The following is a 25,592-nucleotide window of genomic DNA, read 5'->3' as shown; positions in this document are numbered from 1 at the left end:
GTTGCAACTGCTGCCCATTTGGTTTGATTTATTAAGAGCAGGAAATACAATAATTCTAGCTTTGTGTTTTAAACCTTTGTGGGGAGGAGAGATTTGTGCCCCTTGAGTCTCTGGGTGGCAGCCTTCCTGAAGGTACACACAACACACTCCAGATTAATGAAGGATTGTTGTACTTTCAAACAACGAGAAGGTGGCTTTTGTCTTGTGCACTCAAGGCATTAGGAACCCTTTGTTTTTGCCAGCTTAGTATGATTTCCTTGAGCGGGTGCTAAACAGCCACTCCCCAAATCCTTTACAGATAGTTGGTTTCCTCCCTCCCTTTTCTCAGATGAGGGGAGAGGGAAGATTACAATTCCAACCCTTAAGACTTTTTAAAATATTGTTTTTATGGCAACTTTCAGAGAAAAGCCTGTTGGAGGTCTGGAGTGCATTGAGGCTGGCCCACTAATCCGTTTCTTACATGCAGGAATGGATTTTAAAGGAATTCCTGGCAGGGCAGGCTGGGGGTTTCTAAGGATTTAACTGCTGGTGCACAACGCTGCCACAAGCAGCTGCCATGGCGAAGGGTTGTCCCTTTCCACACCAGCTGTTGATCATCTGTACTCCGTTGGCAGGGGAAGGTACATCTGCTCTGAGCCCCACCAAGCAGAGCAGGGGGGTGCCAAAGACCAACAGCCTCAGTTCCTGATCCAGCCAGGCAAGGAAAGGAATATTGTGCCAGACCACGGTCTTGGGTTAGAACGCAGGAGGGGATTGCTTAAGTCAAGCAGGGTGGGCTTCAAATGGGGGGGGGGGGAGAGGGATGGGCTGGCAAACTAGGACACAAGGAAGCAGACAGGAAAGGAGGGGGTGGAATGGGAAAGCACAACAAATGCAGAGGAGATGCTGAGGAAGTGGGGTGGAAAGTGAGACAACTGAGAAATTCTCATTTTCTTTTGCAACAGCATCTGAGCAATCCAGTAGTCAGCTTTGTTAGAAACGAGGTGGGTGAAAGGAGCTTGGTTTCTTACGCACGCTGTGTGGGCTGGGTGTTGCAGGAACTGGGCCTAGAGGCACAGATAATGAGTCAAGAAGCAAGCACCCATTTGCGGAAGAACACAACCCTTGGCCCGGTGGTTGCCTGGGCCAAGTCTGAAGGCAAGAGCGAGGTCTCTGATTTAAGGTTCCTGGGAAAACAGAAGCAAGCAGAGTTTCGACCTTCCAGTTCTCTTCTGCTCAGAAGTCTCTCTCCTGCTTTGGGCTAAAGGATGGGGAAAGCTTCAGGTCAGAATTCCTTCCCACCTGTCACCAGCGCTTTTCCAATAAGAACTCCTCCTCCTGCTAGAACTTATTGAAATGGGCTAATGGGTGGCTCTCCATTCAGCGGTGCTGTGCCCTGTGGAGAAAGGTGGCTTTGCTTTTATGCTTCCTCTCTTCCAGAGCTGGCCCAAGACATTTTACTCTCTAAGGTAGAGAGCAAAATGGCTTTCAACAGGGCTCCCCCCACCCCAAGGCGGAGCTCACTAGAGCTTAGCTCCGGCACCTCACAGGGTGGGCACCATTGCCGTTCTGGAGGCAGTTACCTACCTTTGCCTATTGGTACTGCTAGCCCTGCAGCCTTTAGCTCTTGGGCTACTATAGCTGACTGCACCCTTTCACTAACTGGAAGTGGCAAACAGGTCAGCTGCATTGGCCCAAGCCAGAATGTCATGTTAGAGCATTGCTGGAGGAAAACTATTCCTCACTCTTCCCATGTGAGTCCAGGGTTTAGTGCCTGCTTAGGGCAGGAGGGAGAGTGGCAAGTCTTAGGCTATCCTGCCACATTTAGTTACATGATTATTTTAAATTAAAGAAAACATGTGTATCTCATGTGGAATTAATACTAGCTTTCCAGTTATGCAGATTCTACAACTGATGTGAGGTGGAGCCCCTCTTCATCCTCTGGCACAGTGGAAATGGACACACCTAACTTGTGACTGACTCACCGGATTATAAATTTATGAGTGCTCAGTATTAACTTGCTCTAGTAGGTTCCAATTGGATAGGATTAAGACACTTCTAATTGATTTATCATGCAGTTAATTGCTTTCATTTTCTTTTAGGCACACAGCATAGAACCTGCTTCCGCAAACAGGAACATAGAAATGGAAAAATATGTATTTGCCTGTCAACTTCTTGCTTCATTGAAATGAGGAATGCATTTTGTGGGGGGGGGAATTACCAATGGGGAGGAAATGCCTTTGGGAGAATTGGCCACACCAAAAAAGTGGAGGAAACAGAGGCAGGTAGCCAGTGTTTTCATGCATCAATTTCGTCAAAATAGGGATGTTTATTGGAATATGCATTCCATAAGAAGTAATTCTGCGTGGACCAACAACATCCACCTGCAGATGTGTCTTCCCTGTCAATGTTCTGCACAAGATGTTTTCCCCTTTCCTCCCAATCCATTTTCTTTTTATAATATAAGCCCGAGGGCAGGGACTGCCTTGCATGTAGTGATCTGTAAGTCACTCTGGGAACCTTGGGGGGAGGGCTAAAGAGTGGGATTTAAAAAAATACCTTTAAATAAGTTAAATGTAACCAGGTATGACTAAAGTTGAATAGGGGTGAGAGCATTGGTGCACTGTTCCGTCAGGCAACAATATTGCTAGTGCAGTAACAAGAGGAGCATAGGCACAGCCTAGGGGGCTGGACAAGAGGGATGTATTGCCTCAACTCACTGCTCTGATCATAGCTATCAACTTTTCCCTTTTCTTGCGAGGCGAGGAATCCTATTCGGTATAAGGGAATTTCCCTTAAAAAAGGGGAAAAGTTGACAGCTATGACCCTGATGCTTCCCATGTTTCTGCTGTGTTTTTTATGAAGTACAGATCTTGCCCACTTTGCTCCTCCCCCTTTGCACATGGGAGAAACAAACTATGATCGCTGACTTCGCATTATATCAGAACTGGGTTGATAATTGTTTTGCTCCAGACACACAATTACAGACTGAAATGTTACACAATGTGGTTTGCTGCTTCTTCATGCTAGCATGAAGTGATATCAGAGCAATATTGGTAAATGATTAGCTGTGGCTTACAGCAGCCTTTGCCAATCTGGTGCTGTCCAGATATTTTAGACTATAGCTCCCATTAGTTGCAGGCAGCGGTCATGCTCACAGCAAGAGAAGTTGGGAGGATGCCAGATTGGCACAGGCTAATTTATTGTGGGGTGAAAAGTCGGCCGATATGTGTGCTTTAAAATTAAAGAAGCACTGTCTAAATATTAGGAGGCATAGGACACACAAGAGGTCAAAATTCTGGTTGCAGGATGTGGGGAAAAATAGAAGAGACAATATAAGGGAAACTTTTCAGAATAACTCTAGCATTGTTAGTTTCTGATAAAATCTACTGAGATTTTATGACAAATTCTGTTTCAGGCACAAATAACTTCCCTCTAGTGTTTTTTTTTTTTTTTAAGGGGACATCTATATTTATCATCCGAAACAAAATAATTTATCAATTTAGCAGTAACAAAATGAAATTGCAAGAGATGATGAGAACCAAAGTAAAACAACAAAAATCAGAGCCGTGTTTTGCCTAGGGGTACTTTCATTTGCTCAAATACATCATCGAGATGTGTGACTGAAAAATAAAACTTTTATACTTGAGTCTATTGTACTGCATAAATATAAAGGTCAGCGACTCACAGAATATACTATCAGCTGGATCACATCAAGGGTTTATTTCTTTTGCAAGTCTTGGCATCTCTTCTAGTTAATTCAGAGACAAAAGCAAGATGTGGGTTCAGGTAAGTGATCCTTGAAACAAACAAGAGGAAATACCTTTGAATAGCTTTCTTTCAAAGTCATACAGAAAAAAAATATTTTATTCAACAAACCATGTATTTCAAGTCAGGATAAATATCCAATAATACATTTTTAAAAAGAAGAAGCCACTGGGATTAGAACTAAGTAATTCTACTGTCAAAAAAAGAGTATGGAATAATCAGGTGGGTTACTTTAAACAGTAAAGATAATCAAACACAATGGTTTGAATGACATAATAATATTTGGCTATGCCTACAGTTGCTTCTCTCTAGTGCAGTGTTGATTTGAATTGCTTATGGAAGATTTGCTTCTTATTGCCTGCTCTTTTCCGTAATCCTGTGTTTGAAGTGCATCTTGTGTCTGCTTGAACTGAGGTATACCAGAGCAAAAGGGCTTTCTCTCCGGATTTCTGGCATGATCAGGTTCCCAACATGCTTCGGTCTATTTCTTTTAAAAAGTAAGTTGTAAGAAGTGGTTTTTAAACAAATATATATATATATATGCTGGCTTTTAAGCTCAACCACTGAGCTGAGCCTAGATCCCTTCCTGCTAGTCCTCAACACAAGCTAGTATTCCTGACCATTCTGCTTCTCAATGCATAAAAACATTATACCAAACCTAAATAGTTTATATAAAAAATGGACAATGGGGCCAGCTGCTAGCATGATCCTGTATCATACTTTGCAGGACTCTAGTTAAAGAAAACCACAACTGGAAGGCTGCCTAGATAGTTCAGTTAGAAGATAATTAACCATGGGAAGGGAAAGCAAAGGCATTGGTGTTGCCCATCAAGAGTTGGCACCCCGACAGCACATCTGTCACCTGGCCAGTCTCACCCTACTATGGTGAGATGTACTCTTGCAGTCCAGGAGACTGCAAGAAGATCAAACCTATCCATTCTCAAGGAAATCGGCCCTGAGTGCTCACTAGAAGGACAGATCCTGAAGTTGAGGCTCCAGTACTTTGGCCACCTCATGAGAAGAGAAGACTCCCTGGAAAAGACCCTGATGTTGGGAAAGATAGAGGGCACAAGGAGACGGGGATGACAGAGGATGAGATGGTTGGACAGTGTTCTTGAAGCGACTAGCATGAGTTTGGCCAAACTGCGGAAGGCAGTGAAAGATAGGCGTGCCTGGCGTGCTCTGGTCCATGGGGTCATGAAGAGTCGGACACGACTGAACGACTGAACAACAACAACAACTCTATGTACTGTGTCTAATGCTGCTATTCCACAAGCATAGCAGACTTCCACTTGTGTGATGGAACTTTCCCCTTCACTTCCCTGCAGCGCTTTCCCCACCCTCAAAATCTTCTCCAGAGGGCAAAATCTGGAGCAGATTTTGAGGGTGTGGAGGTAGTGGAGAGGAAGTCCTCTTGCATGAGCGGAACTCTATGACTGCAGTGTTGGATGCAAGCCATAGCAGTTATTTGTATCTATAGATATTAATCCACATATATAAAAGTTATGTACAGTGGTACCTCGGGTTAAGAACTTAATTCATTCTGGAGGTCCGTTCTTAACCTGAGGTACCACTTTAGCTAATGGGGCCTCCTGCTGCTGCTGCGCCGCCGCAAGATTTCTGTTCTCATCCTGAAGCAAAGTTCTTAACCCGATGTACTATTTCTGGGTTAGCGGAGTCTGTAACCTGAAGCATCTGTAACCTGAAATGTCTGTAACCAGAGGTACCACTGTACATCTATCGTCTTCTGATCTATTTTTTGTGATGCCTTTTTTTTGGCAGTGTGTAAGTTATTATATTACCAACTGCTGCTGTTAAATCTGCATTAAGAACAAGAGCACAATCCAATTGGAAGTTAAGGTTCTTATGGGAAGATACTACTATTTGACCTGCCTGCCTGCCCTAGTATCATTAGCTGATCTTCCCTGATGTCATAGAATGTAGAGACATATTCTTTTCATGCCATGGGGTTTGAGTGGTGCAAAGAAATTTAAATCATTCTGGAGCTTTTTACACAAATATTCTAGACAGGAAGCAAAAAGGAGAATAGTCACAGAGCAACAACATGGCATTGAGGGTAGATGTTAAATGATGTAAATTCTATATTTGATAAAAAGTGGCAGGTAAATGGTTACTGAATCTATAGATGATGCTAATCATCATCATCATCATCAGAATTCATAGCATTATCCCATACAACAGGAGCCCTGAAAGGTAGGTCTGTATTATTATCCCAATGCTGTAGACAGGACACAGAGACAGTGGCTTGCCTAACACCTCTAGTGAATTCATGGCAGAGTTGAGTTGCAAAATCAAGGACTTTGATTCAAAGTTTCAGTCACGCATACTTTGTTTTGAAATTTCAGTCTATGCCTTAGGGAAATTAACCTAATACCGTGCTTCTTTGTCACCTACCCAAGCATTGAGAAAGGTTGGGAACAACTGTTCAGTGTAAATGCCTCCTTGCAGAAACTGCGGAGGCTCAACTGAAGGAGCACAACTGTACATATCAAACAAAAAAATGCAAACAAAGCTTTGTAAAGTTATCAAAGGACAAGAGAATAACAAAGATATAGAGCCTCGCATCCCATGTTTGTTTTTACAACTCTCTATCAAATTGCAAGCCTGAAGACTTTCTTACTGATATTTGTAAGCTCCTCTGTTAATCGTTTGTTGGCTGAATAGCAAAATTAAAATGTTCTAAGTAAAATAATAGTTTATATGGCCGAATCATGCAAGACAGCTCTTCCGACTCCATTTCTGAGTGTTCTCTTCACTATACTTCCTTGAGGGTGGTAAAAATAATCTTGCCAACAATGACATGAGCATTTGAAATGACCACAGAAAAATGTTGTGATGATTCAATCAGCCTTACTGTAATTGATTATATTTAGCTGCATTAAACAAAGCTGCACCCAAGGATATGGCCCAAGGGTCATAATGCGAGTGCTTTTTATTTGCTTGTCAAGCTCAAAGAGGTTGTGCATGAATACCCGTATGAAGCTGTGCACTGCTTATTAACCATTAACCATCATTGTTTTAGTTCCCTTACAGATTTACTGACATACTGTATGAAAAGAGTTGGGTTGAAGAAGATAAACATAACTGGGGTTTGCTCATTCATATTTTACGTTAACAAGATACAAGGCTTCCCAGATAAGGAGCAAGAGGCACTAACCACCTACTCCAAGACAAGAGCCCTACACTTAGGTATTTTGAGATGCTCCACATCTTACCTGGCAGGCTCAAATATTGTGGATACTGTTTTCTGTAGCTATCACACATGAAATGCAAACAATATACTAGCATCTTTAAACACAAGACAGATCCTTCTCAACACATTCTGTCCATGTTTAAAGATGTGGGTTATGTCATCCACAATGTATACATTTGTTGCAGGAAACACTGGTGTAGCCACAAAGAGAGTTTCTGCTGCGCAAAGTGTGGATTTGGCCTAAGGTTAACTGATGACAAGGCAGTATTCTCAAGAGACACAACCAGGAATCGGTCTTTCCTTGCTGGCACAGGGTGTCTAATGCATGACTTTGAAATATGAGGGGCTTCCTTCTTTTCTTCATTGCGAGGGACAACGCCACACATGAAAAGGTGAACATCTGAAGTCGAGCGAAAAGCCCACTTACTACTTTATCTGGAGTTCAAAGCACAGCAAGGTAGTGCAATACCAGTATGAAATGTTCTGCTTAAAGAACACCTGTAATTGATTTCCCCTGATTTAAACCAAAAAGTTATTTGAGAGAAAATGAGGGAAATACTGGTTGCCTTAAACCACAGGGTTGGGTGGTGGTGTTATGCTTGGATCCTGCTTTTGGGTTTCCTACAGGCATCTGGTTGGTCCCCGTGAGAACAGAATGTTGGACTAGATGGGCTCTTCTTATGGCTTTAATTAGCCAGTGCAATAATACAGTAGCACATGCTTAGCACTTCCTCGTGGTATAGCTGCATTTAAAGCACTTCACTCTGGCTAGATTATGTCCAAACAACTTTGAAACAATTCACTTCTGCAGTTATATCCCTTTAGAATACAAACAACCTTATTTATCATAGTCCTTAGTTCTCGCTGCCCAAAGGCACTCATGGTAACACATAGCATAACATTCTGAACCTTATAGTAGCTAAATTTCAAATAAGACCTCCCTCTTAAATATTTAACTGCCACCCTAAATGTACTGTTGGTAGATTTCAACTTAAAAAGCCTGCATTGACCCCCTCCTTGAAATATCTTCACATCTCCTTTTCACGCTACTAGAAGCTGTCCAACGTAGGCAGGGTTTCTGTCTCTTATTAATGCCACGATAAGAGCAGCAGCTGAATCCATGGCCTCTTGAGGCTTCAAATTGTCCTGAAAGAGAGCAAAAATATACCCACTATCAGATGCTTTCATTTCTAGGATGGGAAATTCAAAATATGAATTTAAATTATTACTGCGGAAATGGTAGGAAGTAGGAAGAAAAAGTAGGAAGCAGAGGCCCATATCTCAGTGACACCTGACATCCTTTGGCTGCAGATAGCCAGAGATTCAATTTTTGAGATCTACAATTGAAAAAGAATCTTAGTAGCAGAACAGAGAAATAACTTTCCATAATACAGTGGAGAGCAGGTTACAACAAGTAAAGCACAACATTAATATTAAATTTATTATTATTTTTTTAAAAAGCAATTTAAACAATTAAAAATTACAGAAATATGGTGGGTGCTAAATATATACAATGTATTTTAGTGTGTGTGTGTGTGTGTGTGTGTGTGTGTGTGTTTTTAAGGGCAATGAATGCTGGAACACAAGGCATTACAAATGATTCCCTCTAAGAAATAATCCCACTTTTATTTAAAGTATTTTGTTTAATGCACAAAATGCACTAACACTATTAAGTTCATTTTTTTAAACACTGGAGCTATTGTTTGAAAGAATTCAATACGATTCTTGGTGTCATCCACAATTTCTATACATTTCATTACCGAACAGTCTGTTGCTACCAGTACAGAAATACATTAAGCGACTGGCATGAAAACGAACACCAATACTATCAAAGCAACCAAACTTCCCCCATCATTTCCTACATATTTATTTCCTACATTTCCTACATATTTATTATGACTATCCTATTATTGGTCTCCTTCCTGATACCTCCTTCCAGTACCTAAGCATACTATTCACGTCTAATACTATTTGTGGTATTAATTTCTAGTTAAAGAAGTTTGAATTATTTGCTTTAAATATCAGTGCACTACATTATAGGGTTGGATCTAACAGTGAGCAGAATACAACCAGGAGATTTGGGCTGCATGGAGCAAAATAGTTAGATGCTCTTACTATGCCTGTGGAAACCGGTCTGTGCCTCAACTCCACTTCAATAGAAATCTGGAACTTAGCTGAGTATTTCCTGTTCTCTTCATTCAGTTTGCAAATTTTTGACTGACAATGGTCAATGCAAGAGGGTCTCCTCTATTGACAGATCCTTTGAATTTACAGATTGCTAAACATTTTTGCTGTGTTCCCAACATGTTTAAGTGCAGAACCTTTAGTTTCTGAATAACTGCTTTATGGTTCGGATTCATTAAACCCAAATAAAAATAGAAACCAGAATCAGACAGTCTTTCTAATATCTAGCTGGACCTGTGAGTGAACACTTCGTTCCAGTGATATTTTGATAGCAAAGAACCTTTCTTGGAGTTTCTAATGAATTAAACTGGCAATGCAAACTGACTCAATAAAAGATGTCATGGTCAATCATATTTACCACAAGTGCTGCTGCTTTTCTTTTTATACAACTTTCTTTCTATAGTGTTACAATCCTGCTTTTCAGTATTCTCATTGAGGGAAGCCAAATATTCAACAATGGGAAACATCACAGACTTAGATACTTGAAAAGTTTAGTCATATTGTAAACCATTAAAGACAGAAGGACAGGAAAAACAAAACGAGCAGCCGAGATCTTGTTCTTGTCCCACACCAATTATCTCACATTACCGACCACCCACTGCTGCCTCTATGGTTCTGGCATCCCAAATGTGTGATGCTTATGGAACATGTACAGAAAATTGTTTTACTCATTAGTAAAACCTGCAACAGCAATCCTAGTAATTGATCTTCCCTATGTATCACGTAAATTCTGTGGTAATCTACTTCCCCATCTCCAAAATGTAGACCGTATTGTTGTTGAACCGCAGGATCCATTAACCTGGTATAGTTAATGTTGTACTGAAAAATCTATCTTCCTGAAGTGTATTTTTTTAAACTGTTATTTAAATGGATGATTTACTGCATTAATATACCAACCAAAGAACAAAACATTTACAGCGCCATGTGAATGCAATTTGGAAAATAAAGCATTTTGGAATCTTGCCAGTCACACAGTCTATAAATTCATATTACAAAAGTTTGATTCCGCAAAAAGATATGCACCCTCTGCTTTTAAATAAGAAATGTCTTGTAGCTCCAAATGGATTCGGATGTACACTTACTACATCTGATTCGAGTGGTTTCCCACTATGTGTGGGCACCCATACCACACACTGATGTCTACTTTTGCTTCAATACTAGTTGGATTCTGGTAATACACTGCCGGAAAGCAGTCTCATATTAGTTTTCTAGTAGAGTTATTGGTGCTCAGTAACTTGTATTCTATACATTCAGCTATGCCACCGTATGAAGCGAGACCACACATACAACACACAAAACAACATTGCCTAGACAAGTGGGCGGGCCTTGGGAACGGACTGGAGGGGAGCAGGCTTCACTCGGGTCTGCCCTCAGTAGCTTTAAGGCATTCCACAATCAGGGTTCCACTGCCAAAAAGTCCTCCTTCTTGTTGACCAGGGAAAGAAACCGGGCTTCTTTATGTTCAGAAGCTTTCCCAGGCCCATGCCGCTAACCAGCTCTGCACCACACCCTCAAGAGCTTTTGCCTGGCTTAAGCATAGCCTACTATATAAATATATAGTATTCCATAGCTAGATGTAATTAACGAAGATGTGGAAAGGGCAAATCCACAAATGGTCAACTGCGTCATTCCAAGCACCTCGTCTACATCATCAAACCACAACTACAAATTGATTGTTTCCAGATATAGTGGTGACAAGGCTGGAATAGATAAGAGCCGTTTTATCATCAAAACGTCTCACAGGCATGTCACAGAAGTCCTCCAAAAGTTTTAAAATATCACTCACAAAAACTCTGCTGAATAACCTCCTGAGCAATCGTGAGCAATTCAGTGGGAGGAATCATGTTAATAGCCCAATACAACTCACAATTTCATAGTGAGACAAGGTTTTTAACAGAGGCACCAGCCACGTCAACTGGAAACTCCTAGAGTATTCATAAATTTATGGGATTCCAAAGTCTCCCAGGATGGACAAACTTAATGGGCCCAACTCTTCTGCACAGAGGAATGGTTGCCTGCCTAAATTCATGATAAAGCAATTTAACAGTCTGGCTCTGACTATGACAATAGGGTCTCACCTTCAAACCACCTGATAGGTGAAAAATACTAGGTTCAGAAATTGCCCTGGAGAATGCATAGGCCCAGTAACAACACATACCAGCCCCACTGTTATCATGAAGCCATGACAACCTGAGGTGAGCCTGTTAAGGCTGTCTTGGCATGAATGTTGGCCGATTCAGACTGCAACAGGTTAAGCCAACTTTTAAAAATCATGCTGGGAGACAAGAAGGCCAAGGCATCATTGCCCACTGTATCTTTTTACCCTGGGTTCAGCTGAGTTGAACTTCCACTCCAACTGAAATTAAGAATAAGCTTATTCTTGACAGCTGTGTGTAACTATATCAAAAGATGCCCAAATGTTAGTTGCCGCTAACAAGAACGTGAGGTGGTATTCTTCTGCGCAGCACATTTGGCATTTCTTTTGGGTGGTCTCAGTAAAGAATTCTGAAATAATATCCCATAACCTGTCTAACAGAATCAACAACACACCTGCCTCCAACTGAGGGGGCAGGGAGAGACTGACTGCTATAACTGTATCAAGTTTGGGAGGGTGAAAGCATTATTAAGATGCACAAACTTCATTTCCTTTTGCTGGTGAGGTGTGGCATCATCACAATGGTTTTGCTCCAAAAGCCCTTGGAAATCTGGATGATGTACTAAAACATACATTGTATTTTGAATACCCATCTTTCAGTACATCTGTATCAGTATAAACAGAAGATTGTCAGTTGGCGACAGAAGAAAAAGGATAGTCTGTAAACTATTTTTATGGCTGCTAGGAGTTACATTTGCAGCTTGGAAGACCCACCACACTCCTGTGTTAAGGAAAACTGGTTAGACATTTTTGCACTACTGGAAAACACCCAACCATTCACCCAGACCATGGGTGGAAAGGCAAAAGATAACGAAGGAAAATATGCCAAATTACCTTTGAGATGTAGATCACAGACAGGATGCCTGTGACCCTCCAGACTGGTTGAACTATATGAGGCATATGGTTCATATATATGCCTCACTCACTCACATCCATTTATAGCATGTCTAGTCTATTCTAAGAAAGTAAATTAACAATTTGAGGCACTAAAGGTGGACAAATTGTAACAAAAAAGATGATGAATTTACAGACAAAATGTTTGCGATCAGGAAACCTCTTTACCCAAAAACACAAGAATGCAGAAACTACAATCTTCCAGACACTATTGGACTAGAACTCCTGCTGACTGGGGATGATGGGAGTTGGAGTCTAACAACATATGGTAGGTTGAAGGTTCTCTACCTCTGCAAAAAATACACCCTTGCCATTATTTGTGCCCTTACCTTACAGTATTGTACTTTCACTGAACTGAATGTCTTTGGACAAGATAAGTGATGCAGAAAAACAACAGAAAGTGCAACTGCCCCATTGCTTCCTGTTTTCCTGCATCTTAACATCTCATCTAAAACAGAATGCATTCAAACTGCATCGGGAATCTGCCTATTTAGAGCAGGAAGAATTTAGAGCGGGGGAAGAATTAAGCGTTCTACTTGTGAGGAAGCATATCAAGAAGAAAACAACATTTTCATTTTCTGTTTTCCTATGTCCATCATGCATACACATATCGAGAATACAACCTCCAAATTCAGCTCTCAGGCTTCAAAACCTAGAAGTATGTCCGGTGTGACTCATACTTTCTTTTGCTGAAAATTCAAATTAAAACCAATTATTTGCTGAAAAACACTGAATAAAAGAAAAATAGCAGTGAAAATATATCTTCTGTAAAAAAGCTGAATTCCCATGCACATATCCCTGAAAGCAAGCATCACTGGGCCTACTTTTGAGTACATAGGTATAGGATTGTGCTGAAAATGCAAGTAAAACAGTGGGAGAGGAGGAAAAGAGCCAACAAACAAGGGAATTGAGTAGCAACTAAATTCTAAGATAATCTAGTTGTTTTTGCTTTTTTCCTCATTTCCACTTTTGTTCCTACAAAATTGTTTTGTCTCTTTCACTCAGATTTGTGTTTTTAATTGTGGCGAAGAGTTAAATAAAGATATTTAATTGCTCTGTGGAAAAAAATGTACATTTGTGTTTTCTGTTAAGAGTTCACCCTCAAAACTAGCTAGGCTTCAGCATAATCTAAAAAGAATGCTCCATGTTACTGATTAAAACAGCAAAATGACATGACAATGCCCATGAGTAACTCCTTCCCCTCCAATAGTTAGACAGCAATAAAACTTGCTTTCAAGCAGACATAAAATGCACCAACCAACTACAGACTGTACTAGACACATTTGCATAGTACACTACATAGCGCCACTGGTTTCAATTTGTATGCCTGAACCGCATCCCCAACTATGATTCTACTGGATAAGGATTGTTCTTGGCTACAGCTCATGGTTAGCAATCTAAACCATGAGCCCCGGTTTAGAAGCCAAACTGTGGTTTTAGCACAGCATAATAGTAAGAATGACCAGGGTAGAGCAAAGTGACTATCAACTCCTCTCCAGGGTCCTGCACATTCACATGGTTCAGGTACACTAAGGTATAAACACAAAGCTTGTGGTGTTTTATGAACCAGGACATAGTAAAAATAGTAAACTAAAAGCAGTGAACTACTTGAAGCTCCCATTTCACCCATTGCTGTAAATGGGCTCCACATTCCCTTATAGCTTATCTCTGTAAGGGAAAACATGGGGAGGGGTTTGGGAACATAGTGTTATATAGACCTTTGCTGCTTCACCACTGACTTCCAGCACAGTGTTTTTAGACTGATTTGTTTTTATAAGGTATTTTAATGTTATGTCTTGCTATTCAAGTGACCTACCTTGGAAGGTCTTAGCCAAGAACTATCTAAAATTATGGATCCTAAATATTTCCATTATCACTATTATCTGTAATTATTCTGTGTGGGAGTGCTGGGGTATTCATGCAAAAAAAATTGTATATGTACACTCCTTATTTAGCCGTTTCCTTTCTTTTCTACTACATTCCATGTATTGATCGTGAACGACATTGTGTCAATGGTTTCTGAAAAACATTAATTTAGTGCTATGGTCTTATGGAAATAAAATGATAAAGTTATCAGAGACGAATAGCCAAAATAATATTTTTATGCCATTATGATAGATGCATAAAACAAGGGTTATCTACAACATGTTACAGTAAACTAAAAGCATTCAAGGGTTGTTTCATACACTATGTGTGCAGGGATATTTTAAGAATATACCTAAAAATGTAAACTATAAATGCAAATGCAAGTATTACAAGGGCATACTTCCCAAGGAGCAATTATTGTGCCATAACATAACCAAATATTGCAGCCAAAACCTACCAAATTAATGATTTTTGGATATTTGTAGTTGTATCCACAATTGCTGAAAAGATTCTGTTACTAATCCCACTTAAAATATTGTTTTAAAAATGTCAAACATTACTGAATCAGAGTAGCTGGGTACAAAAAGAATGTCCTTGAACCCTGAATACATTAGGTCCAGAGAGAACAGGCAATACAATCCAGGACAAAGTTTTCCATGGACCTAGGATGGGGACTGCGGGCCAAACTGCGGGAGGCAGTGAAGGATAGGCGTGCCTGGCGTGCTCTGGTCCATGGGGTCACGAAGAGTCGGACACGACTGAACGACTGAACAACAACAACAGGATGGGGAAGCTGTGGCTGTTGAACTCCAACTCACACCAGCCCTAGCCAGCATGTCCATTAATCAGGAACGATGGAAACTGTAATACATTGACAGTGCGAGGGCACAAGTTCCCCATATCAGCCATAAACAGATGCAACCCAGAAAAGCATCTGCAGGACAAATAGTGCATGGTGACTCAAAGAAGGAAGCCAAAGCACATTCTGGGGACTAAGCATTGAAACTCCCATTATAAATATGTGTTCTTTTTTAAAAAAATATTTTTATTAGAGATTTTCTTGATTTACAAAGGTGCAATGTCTCTCTCATATTTTTTCCATGTAACATTTTTACACATCAGTTTTGTTTGTTGAGACATTCTGTGATCAAAGCTGGAAAGCAAGAATGGTCACCATTTAAACAGCATGAACATATTCATGTAGAAAGAAATGTGTTTTTCAACATTGCATTGTCAGAATGCATGCACTAGCATGTCTTGTGTCAATATAAAATGTAATAATTTTGGCAATACATTTATAATTATAATCAGGACAAAATGAAGATCTATTGCCTTTTACTGTAATTATATTAATAAAACCACTGCTGACTGATGAAGAAATATGATATTTATGCTCCAGGGATTGAAAAATGAGAAATAACTGACGGTCAAAATAGTTGAGCAATCTAGTTTCTGGTGCGGTATTTCACTAGAAAGATAACGTAAGCCCTTCCTGAACTCTGGTTTCTTCTGATCCCCCTATTTTAGACAGCCTCATTTCACTGGCAACTGTGTAATTGACTCACTAGCTTACAATTATAACATATAACAACAATGGTGATTATAAATACAACAATTCCATTAAAAATACAAAATGGTTGTAACTCCAAGAGCAATTTGGTGCAAAAATCTCTTTGACCTCATTGAGCTTTAACTAGCCAGTATATACAGCTGTACTCTTCTTTAAACTGTAACTGAAAACTAGTGTTAGAAAACTGTTTGCAAATTAATATTATTTATACCCTATTTTTCTGTAGAAGTACACCTAAAACAGCTTATAAGAGTAGAATGGTATCTGCCGCATTTTAAGAGTCATTTTAGAACATTCCACTCTTGCATGAAAATAATAATTTAGGGATGTCTTGGCTCCCTGGCATCTCCAGACAGGATTGGGAACATCCCGTATCTGAAACCCTAGAAAGCTGTGACCAGTTAATAGAGGCAATAAATACTGAGTTAGATAGACCCCTTGATACTATGCAATTTCCTATGTTCCTGTTTTAGCCACTGACTTCCCTAATTATTTTCTAAAAAGTAAAAAAATGCACTGCTGCATTCCCCCAGCCCCGCGTATTACAGTTCAGACACCTTGGATCATCTGCAATGAAGACCAAAATGTATTTTATATCTATTGATGAGCTAGCTCCTGCTCACTGGCGTAGGAAGGGCGGGGCGTAGGGGGCAGGGCGCCTTGGGCAGCGGGATCCCGATAGGGTTCCATCTCAGCGCGCCCCACCCCAGAACGCGAGCTATGTCCCTGCAGCCAGCGTGCCCCACCCCCAGAACGCGCACCAGCCCCGCCCCCGCCTGCTTCCCGCCCCCGGTGCCGGAGCATGAAGCTCCACCACTGCTCCTGCTGTAAAATTTTCCATGGGGTAAAGTAAATCGAATTAGACAAACTGATACTCTCACAAGCTACACATGAAGAGGTATCACATGTATGCTGCCTTGAGTACTATGGTGGAAGGAAGTCAAGATATAACTGTTATACAATATATTTTTTTAAATGTCCCCCCCCCCAAATCAGGCACTAGTTTGTGTGACTTTTTTAAAAAAAATTACTGATTTGTCAAGGGACACTCAGCTAATCATATATCATTTTTTCTTTATTTAGGAAGATATATAGCCTACACATTGGTACAAATAAAATGTGTGTGTGTGTTTGCTTTGTATTTTGCTCATTAAGTAGTATGCAAATGGAACCATGCACAACTGAAAACAATTTAACAAAAAGTACAGAAAAACATGGGGGCAGTCCACAAAGTAGGTCACACATTTAAAGGCCTTTTTAAAAACATTCATTTCTTCCCATCACTTTATTTCATTTTAACCAATACCACATCTCTCTTTTGTAACTTTGCTCTCACTTTCCCTTCCCTGTGTGTCATATGCTACTCAAAGAAGAAGAAGAGTTTGGATTTGATATCCCGCTTTATCACTACCCTAAGGAGTCTCAAAGCGGCTAACATTCTCCTTTCCCTTCATCCCCCACAACAAACACTCTGTGAGGTGAGTGAGGCTGAGAGACTTCAAAGAAGTGTGACTAGACCAAGGTCACCCAGCAGCTGCATGTCGAGGAGCAGAGACGTGAACCCAGTTCACCAGATTATGAGTCCACTGCTCTTGACCACTGTATGCTGGACCTCAGAGTACATGGCAGGACACTGTATTGGTGGCTTTATTAGGCTGTAAATATTTTCCAGTGTTACCTTGTATAATAATCTAAAGCAGAGGTGGCTACCCTGTGGCCCTCCAGATGTTGCTGGACTACAACTCCCATTATACCTTACCATGGCCATGCTGGCTGGGGCTGATGGGTACTGTATTTATGAGGGCCAATGGTTAGGCCCCACCCCATTCAGAAACTGTATTTTGTTCTTAATTCTATTCTTACCTGCCTGCAAACAGACATAGAGAGCCTAGATATGAGTTGCCTGCATATGGTTCAATAAAATGAGTTGTGTGGCCCATATCTTGTGCTACATTGGATACAGTTGTGTTTTTCTGCACTTTTGTCATGATCCATCTTGTTGTCCATGGGTTGTTAGCATTCTTAGCAGCATGAGTAGCACTTTAAATTTTACAACATCATGTAATATCACATTCCCTTTGATGAGCAACAAAGTAAAAGAAGAAACACAATCAAATTCAATGGATTCAACCTCCATGTCCATATACCTCAGATGTGGTTTATTTGGTACACACATCATTCTAGTACACACATCATCCAAGAAGCTTTATTACTATTAACCATTACCATTAACCCTGGTGGAAATAGCTTCAGGTTCAAGAAGAAACAATTTCAGTGGGACCAGAAGCACATTTATGAGCTAGTTCACAGATCAGGCCTACATGATTGTCTTGGGAAAAGAAAGTAATAATTCTGAGTAATACCCCTCCCCACTCCCTCACTATATTTAAGGGTCTGGTGACTTCTGTTTCAGTCAAAACAAAATCGAAAATTCTTTCCAGTAGCACCTTAGAGACCAACTGAGTTTGTTCCTGGTATGAGCTTTCGTGTGCATGCACACTTCTTCAGATATTCTTCTTCTTCTGTTTCAGTGTATCTGAAGAAGTGTGCATGCACACGAAAGCTCGTACCAAGAACAAACTTAGTTGGTCTCTAAGGTGCTACTGGAAGGAATTTTATTTTATTTTATTTTATTTTGGGAAAAGAAAGTTAGACTGTATATCTTTTTGAAAATGATATGCAAAGTAAATAAATAGAATTTAGACAACTAGAATTAATTGAATGTAACCAAAATTTGCATAAGGAACTGCTGATGTGGCCATCAGGAAAATTGCTCACTTCTTATCTTTTTTGAATTTAGTTAATTATACTACACCATCTTTTTTACTAAATCTACATGTACATCATCATGAAACACCCGCAGCCAGCATATTATTGCCTATCTATTGTAGAAAGCAATAATTATAGCATTTAGCTCCATTTGCCTTGATGTTCTGATACAAGTTACCACTGATTTACGTAACCATTACATTCCAAGTACAAGACGTATTTGAAAGGCCAATTATATTATAATTATTATTTGTTCATATAGCAATTGAATGAAATTTTTAAAAATGTTTTGGCACTTTTATAATTAGTGACATTATTTACACAGCAAACACTTGCTACACTCAAAAGAAAGAGCAGTGAAGTTTTTTACCTTTGGTTATAAAATACATTTCACCGTATGTGATTAATGAAGGAGTGGGTTTAGAATAGCATTTTGGCTTAAACCACAAAAAGATGTTTGCTTGAGTGATAGAATGCTTCTTACAACAATGCAAGTTACTGAGAGATCACTAAAGGGAATCAGGGCATGCGTGGAAATGAACCAGAGAAGGTAAAATAATATAGATGGCAGCAGAAATAATTTTAAACTGATTATAAAGAACTTTTGAAGTCTGCATGTGGGATTGTTAAAAAAATCTTTAATTAGGAGTTATCCCCACCCCACCCCCACCCCCCGCCATGGTATGCTGCTGCTGCTGCTGCTGTTCGCATCCATCTGTATAGGGCCTTATATGTTAGCACCAAAAGATTGAACTTGGCCCAGTAACAGATCGGCAGCCAGTGCAAAATCTTGCAAACAAGGGGATATATGCTGGTGTTGCAGCATGCAGTTTGTCCCTTACTTGGGAATAAGACCCACAGGAATTACCAGGACATAGACTTAGGATCCGGCTGCAAGCCCATATGTAAAACTGATGTAACTGATCTATTCTTTTTCCCCCAATTAAATATTTTCTTGATTTACAAAAGTGTGTGCAATGTCTCTCTCGTATTTTTTCCATGTAACATTTTTACAAATCAGATTTGGTTGTTGAGACATTAGGGAGAGAAGGGGGGAAGGAGGTGGGTGGGATGGGGGGACGGGTGAGGTGGGGTGATGATGTTTCTATTTTCCTTAATATGTGTAGGGTTTGGTGTCAACGTTGTTTGTGTAGGTTCTCTGTTGTTTGCTTGTGTTTCTTTGGCGATGAGAGAGTAGTATGGGAAATAGCCCTACTAGAAAAACTAACCAGTAACCTGAAACTAACACGGGGACAAACAGAAGAAGACACCTTCACCCCGGTATGGTTCCCCTTCATCACACACACAGCCCAACAAGACAATGACAAAAATCTACCGACAGCACACAAATCAATATGGCTAACCTGATCCAAAACTCCCACCAACCCCACTCACACAGAAAACCAAAGATCACCACAGCCAACCACAAATGAACAATCACACCCTACGTAACTGATCTATTCTGAAAAAGAATCAAACTGAGAAGTCATGGCTGAAGTGCTGTCATTAAAGAGATAATGGAGGGGTATTTAAGTAGCTGAACATATTTGATACCAAGCTACATCCACAAAATTCAGTAGCATGGATGAAATATTTTTAATGTTTCAGCACCTCAAAAACAAAATGAAACCTGAAATGCAAATGTAAGAGATTAGAGGCTAATTTCTCACAACAGTTGAGAAGAATGGTGTCTGTAAATTTAATCTTATATCCCAAGTTCTAAAAATGCTCGAAATCCTTTTAAAAAATATATATACTATATATCTGAGGATTCTGGCTCATTCTAGGAGCACTAAAGAAAACCTTTGCTGGTGCGTGGCCCCTGTAGGGTTGGTAACCCTGCGGTAACAGAAGATAAATTTAGTCACTCATCTTTGTCAGCCTTTTGAAACCAGCGAGCTCTGATTTATGACCCTGGCTTGTTCATTAACTAGTTCCCTCAGTTCAGACACAACAAGGAATTCCGTTTAGTTTAAAACCAGTAGCAAATGCTTCCGAACTTCTCATCTGGCACATGCCAGAGAAGGCAAGCACTCAAACCCAGTGCTCATCATGGTTCATGCACTTAACCATGGTTTAGTATTACATCAGAACTGGCTCAGTGTACCTCCAGAAATCTCACCATTGCAGACCTGTTTAGAAGCATGGAATTTATCCCCACACTAGCAGTCCATTTCTTAGATATGAATCATAACAATCAACACTGAAACATTCATCAAAATCTATATTTTATAAAACAATGCAAGAAGCACAAAATACATTAAGTCAATTTTGGAATGAGTAATTCAGATGCCCTGTCTTTGACAACTTGTCTCTGATCATGAATCAGTTGACACAGTGTGTACTTTTCACTTGTTTTGGCAAACATGCTGGTTTCCATTAGCAGCATACTCATGTAGTGTTTTCTTTATACACTGTTATGTTTAAAACAGCAAGTCTGTAATAGCTTTCAAAGAGGCCTGATGTATTTGTGGTGAGGTTTTTGTTTTGTTTCATTTCAAGAGATGGTTATAAGATTCCTGGTCTGTGGCTGGCCCTTTATGTTTGGAATAAAGAACCTTTATTAGCATCTCATATCAATAAAAAAAATCCACAATAATGTGGGTATTGTGGTATTGCACACACAGGATATTAACAATTTCCATGGTCTTTTTGAAATATCACTTTGTTTCTGAAAGGCATTATTCCTGCATACAGGTGGAAATTCAAAATGCAATTATTGTGCTGCTGGAAAAATTTAATATTTCCTCAACGAGTGTTTTTATTGCAAGTGCTACATGGTGTGGATTGTACCTGTGATATCGCAAACAAAAAGGGCTAGAACCCAGCCTTACCCATGCCATTTATATTTTGTAGATTTCTAGGGTTCTGTAATTAACCTAAAGAGGCCGTATCTCTGATTGCAGTATTTAAGTGTGAAACAATCCTCATTGTCTGAAAATATTTTCAATAACTGGGTCTAGATCCTGTTCTAAAGCATAACATTATTGCACTTTTATGAAGTTGCTTGATTACACATACTGTAGTTATTTGTCACTCAGCAATTGCAGTATCAATTGATGGTTGGCATTTGCAAAACAGTCTTCAAAGATAAAACTCCAGAGGGAGAGCTTTTTTATCATCTCATCACTCTAATTTTCAAAGGAAGCAATTCACATACTGAGTTGCAAGTCATTAAGTGATGAGAAATCAACTACATGCATGCGTGAATCGAGAGTCCAAAGAAACTAAACACACATCGCCTAGATTTTATGTTCTAACTCCATGAACAGTAATTTAATTACACCAAAAAATGAGGGGCGGTTAAGGTAACAGAATGATTGAATATGGAACACTACTTCCAAATTGAGTGGCTAGAGCAGAGGTTTTCAACCTTTTTGAGCCCACATCTCATTTGACCAACTACACTCTTTCTGCAGCTCCCCAGTGGGGAAATGCACTCCAAACCAGTTATGTCACCCCTTGCCTGCAGAGCTGACAGCCCCTCATCCCTTTTTGAACACCCACCCTTGGAGTGTTCCCTCAGCCTCCTCTCCTCTCCCCTCTCCTTAGCAGTCCTCCAGGCAGACGCCGCCACTGCCCCTGGTCTCTGAGCCGCTGCCCCCCGCCCCAAAGAGAGGTGCCTCCTCATGCTGCCCCACAGGGGCAGAGGTTGTCCTCAGCCTTAGAATCCTGAGGCCAGCACCTTATTCACCTTATTCACCTTGGCAGGCAGCAGTGACAGCAGTGGGTGCTGCTGGGCCTGCATGGTGGAAAGGCTCCCCTTTGACACCGGGCACTCAGTTCCCATCAAGCACAAGAAAGGCTAGTGTGGTGCCTGCCTGCCTGCGTGCCTGCCCAGCATCCCACATGTTTGTATGTTCCCAACAGCAAGGGCTGGGGGGCTGGCTGGCTAGGCTCCCTCACCTACTTGCTTGCTTACTTACTCTGAGGCCACCTCAGCTCCTGGCAACCAGCAATCCCTGGCCAGCCCCCAAGGAACCATTTGCCTGGGGAGCTTGTAGCCAGGGCTGCTGCAACAAACAGCTGCATAAGCCTTTGGGAGGCAGAGACATGAGAAGGCCTCAGAGGAGGGAGGGAAGGAAAGAGGGACAGAGGCCAGTGTTGCCTGCAGCACCCCTGTCCATCATTCAAGGCACCCTAGGGTGCCACGGCACACTGCTTGAAAACCACTGGGCTAGAGGATTTTGTTCCAGTTCCCGTTATAACAGTAGCAAACTTAAAAAAAAAAAACCAGACAAAAATCACATGCAGTAAACTGGATTGTATCCAGTGATGTCCTTGTGTTCATGGGATAGCTTTTGAGCCAGAGGAGACCTCTACTAATGGAAAAGCGAAGCAATTTTCACCAATTCCCCCTCTGCCCTCCAAATCTACTCTACTGGGATCAGGGACTCTCCTGAACAATGATGGGGTACAGCAGCCCTTTCTTTTGTTTCTTCTTCTCTCATCTTACCACCCCGCATAACAAAACATGGCAATGTGCAAGGAAAAAGAGGAAACAGCAGAATAGTTCATAGTGCCACAAGTTTTTAAAAAGCTAGGAGAAAGCAATGTTTCATCATTCACTGACTACAGTTAAATTGCTTTCACCTCTCAAATGTGACTTGCCCTCATCACTGTAAGAATAATTTAGTGCCTACAAGATGTGGGTCACAACATTGATTTGAATCGGTGGGAACAATTGTGAAAAATAAACCTAAGATTTACTGCTAGTTACGCATTAAAAGAGAACTATTTAAAAATGATCCACAGGTGGTATTTGACACCAAGTAAATTAGCCAAAATGTCTAGAATCTAGATCTAAGGATGACTTATGTTGGAAGTGTAAAGAAACATCAGGTACATTTTATCATTCATGGTGGTCCTGTAGAATAATAAAATAATTTTGGGAGATGGTATATAATGAACTTAATAAAATGTTTAGAAGAACATTTCCGAAAATGATTTTTTGGGAAGAATAACAACAGAAATATCAAAAAATCAAATTACTCTTTGTATGTATGTGACCATAGCCACTCGAGTTCTGGTAGCACAAAACTGGACGAAGTACCAACATGAAAAGAACAGCATCTTAAGCTATTAGAATATATACAGCTGGCCATCATGACAAATAGATTAAGAAATAAAGATGACAATAATTTGAAAGAGGATTGGGTATTACATATAGATTATATGGAAAACTATTATAACAAAAAAAAAAAAAACCGTAACAGACTGACAAAAATACTCAGCAGTAGAGTCTATAATGTGGGATAATATAAGGTAATGAAGGGTAGAGTAAGAAAATGAAGTTGAAAAGACAGCAGTTAGGAAACCAAGGAAAAGGTGGAAGGGGAATTAAAGACAAAGTTTAGGTGAGTAAAACAATTTGGAGGAATAAACTATGTTACCGTACTACTAATATTTATTTATATATGTCATATTTATGTTATTTTTCCTTCTTATTATATAATACAGTATGCATTGATGATATGATAAAACAGAAAAGCAAAGAAAAATAGATTTTTTTAAAAAAAGAATAATTTAGTGCCTAGAAGTCATTTGATTTTTTTGAATTTTAATGTTGTAAAGGCAGGATACAAATTTAAGAAACTGGTAAATAGGAGAGAGGTGTATGCACATATTACAGTGAAGGATTACAGTGCAATCCTTCCAATATACAATACATAGTGAATATGTAAGTCTTCTGTGCTTTTTCTCTAGCAGGATATGTTCATCTTATTGCTAGGAATACACAGATTTACTCAAGCCAGATGCAAGTAATTGCATTCCTTTTGAATTTGTGGTGGAAAATTCAAGAATTTATAGGCTGGCAATTATGGACAGAGTACAATATATTTATTTTATATATTGTCTGTTGCTGCTACCTAGCATTAAGAATCCCCATTCAGAATTAGCACAAAATCATACTTCACGGAATGAAATAGTAAACAGAAGCATTTAGCGGCTAAAGCAAAATTAGGTTTCCAGATAGATTGTAAAAATCAAATATAAGTGGATCAGATTGTCAAAAATGGAAATTTGATACATTATGACATTGTTCTTTTCCACCCATATGGTAGGAAAATGTTTCTCACTCTAACTCAAATACAATTGCAGACCAGTATGTATTTCTTCCACAAACTACATTCATAATTCTGAAGATTAACCCCTTATAGGAGCAAGCACAGGTGCAAGGGAAACAATCTGTATAAAATATATATGCAATATAATTTTTGAAAGACTAATCTGCAGTGAGCCGCTAAGCAACTTTATACACATGCATACTTGCATACAATTGAACTTTCTCAGTGCATTAAACTAAGCATGGGTGATCTGCCACATGTGCAGGTATCAGCTACAGATGTTATTAGGAGTTGCTTCCAAGTAAATAACATTAGGTTCAGGATGTCAAATTATAATAGTCATTCCAACCTAAAGGATTAAGCAACACTTAAAATGGAGCACCAGAGGTAGATGGGGGCTCTTAACTAGCACCTGAATAACCAGAATTTACAGATTTAGAAAAGTAGGGTTTGTTTTGCCATGCTAATGTGTCTGCTTGGCCTTGCTCACATTCCTCTGCATCACAGCCCAAGTAACTGCCCGAATCACAGTCTGTGACTCATGGTTTGCAGGTACTGATAAACAATGGGCTGGCACTTAACAGCCTTGGGCTTGTGCACAAAGCCTCTCTTTGCTAGCATAGTCATGATGAGATTGAATAGTTTGCTTCCAGTTTCAATTAACCACAGTTTAGTGTTATGGCCAAACCCTAAACAGTAGTTGGTTGAAACAATCAGCTTCATAACCAATGGTTAACCATCGTTCGGCTAGGTTTGAACACAAAACTAAGCAGGGGTTAGCCTTAATCTGAAGCAAAGCTTTCCAACATCAGGCTGCAGCGGAGGAGGAGAGGGAATGGGAAGCGCTTGAGCTAGGTTTGTTCTTCATAGTCATAAACAATTCTTTATCATGACATGCAAATGTGGGCACTGAATCCTAAGAGTCAGAAATTCCCTGAAAGAAGACCTCATTTACACTGTAACAATTCAGTAGAAAAGTACTGTATATTATTGTATAAAAGTATAGGCAGTGACCATTTTGAGTGTCCCGTTGACGCATGACCACTGACATATGTGCTGCTTTTGGCCTCAGAAGGGGGCAGAATGGGCTTACAATGTCCCAGAATGCAAGTTGCTTGTACTGTA

At 40.0% G+C, this 25,592-nt stretch overlaps 1 protein-coding gene across 1 annotated transcript in view; it reads right to left on the bottom strand.

The window, feature by feature from the left end:
* Positions 1 to 7,631: 7,631 nt before the first annotated feature.
* Positions 7,632 to 25,592, bottom strand: part of CRPPA (CDP-L-ribitol pyrophosphorylase A) — a 51,208-nt gene continuing 33,247 nt past the window's right edge. The window contains exon 10 of the mRNA XM_033165360.1: positions 7,632 to 8,107. Within this exon, the coding sequence (XP_033021251.1) occupies positions 8,003 to 8,107 (105 nt within the window). The 3' untranslated portion in view covers positions 7,632 to 8,002. The remainder of the gene's footprint in view (positions 8,108 to 25,592) is intronic.

Source organism: Lacerta agilis, chromosome 12 (genome assembly GCF_009819535.1).
Source record: "Lacerta agilis isolate rLacAgi1 chromosome 12, rLacAgi1.pri, whole genome shotgun sequence".
Classification (NCBI taxonomy): domain Eukaryota; kingdom Metazoa; phylum Chordata; class Lepidosauria; order Squamata; family Lacertidae; genus Lacerta; species Lacerta agilis.
This window is presented reverse-complemented; position numbering and strand designations above follow the sequence as displayed.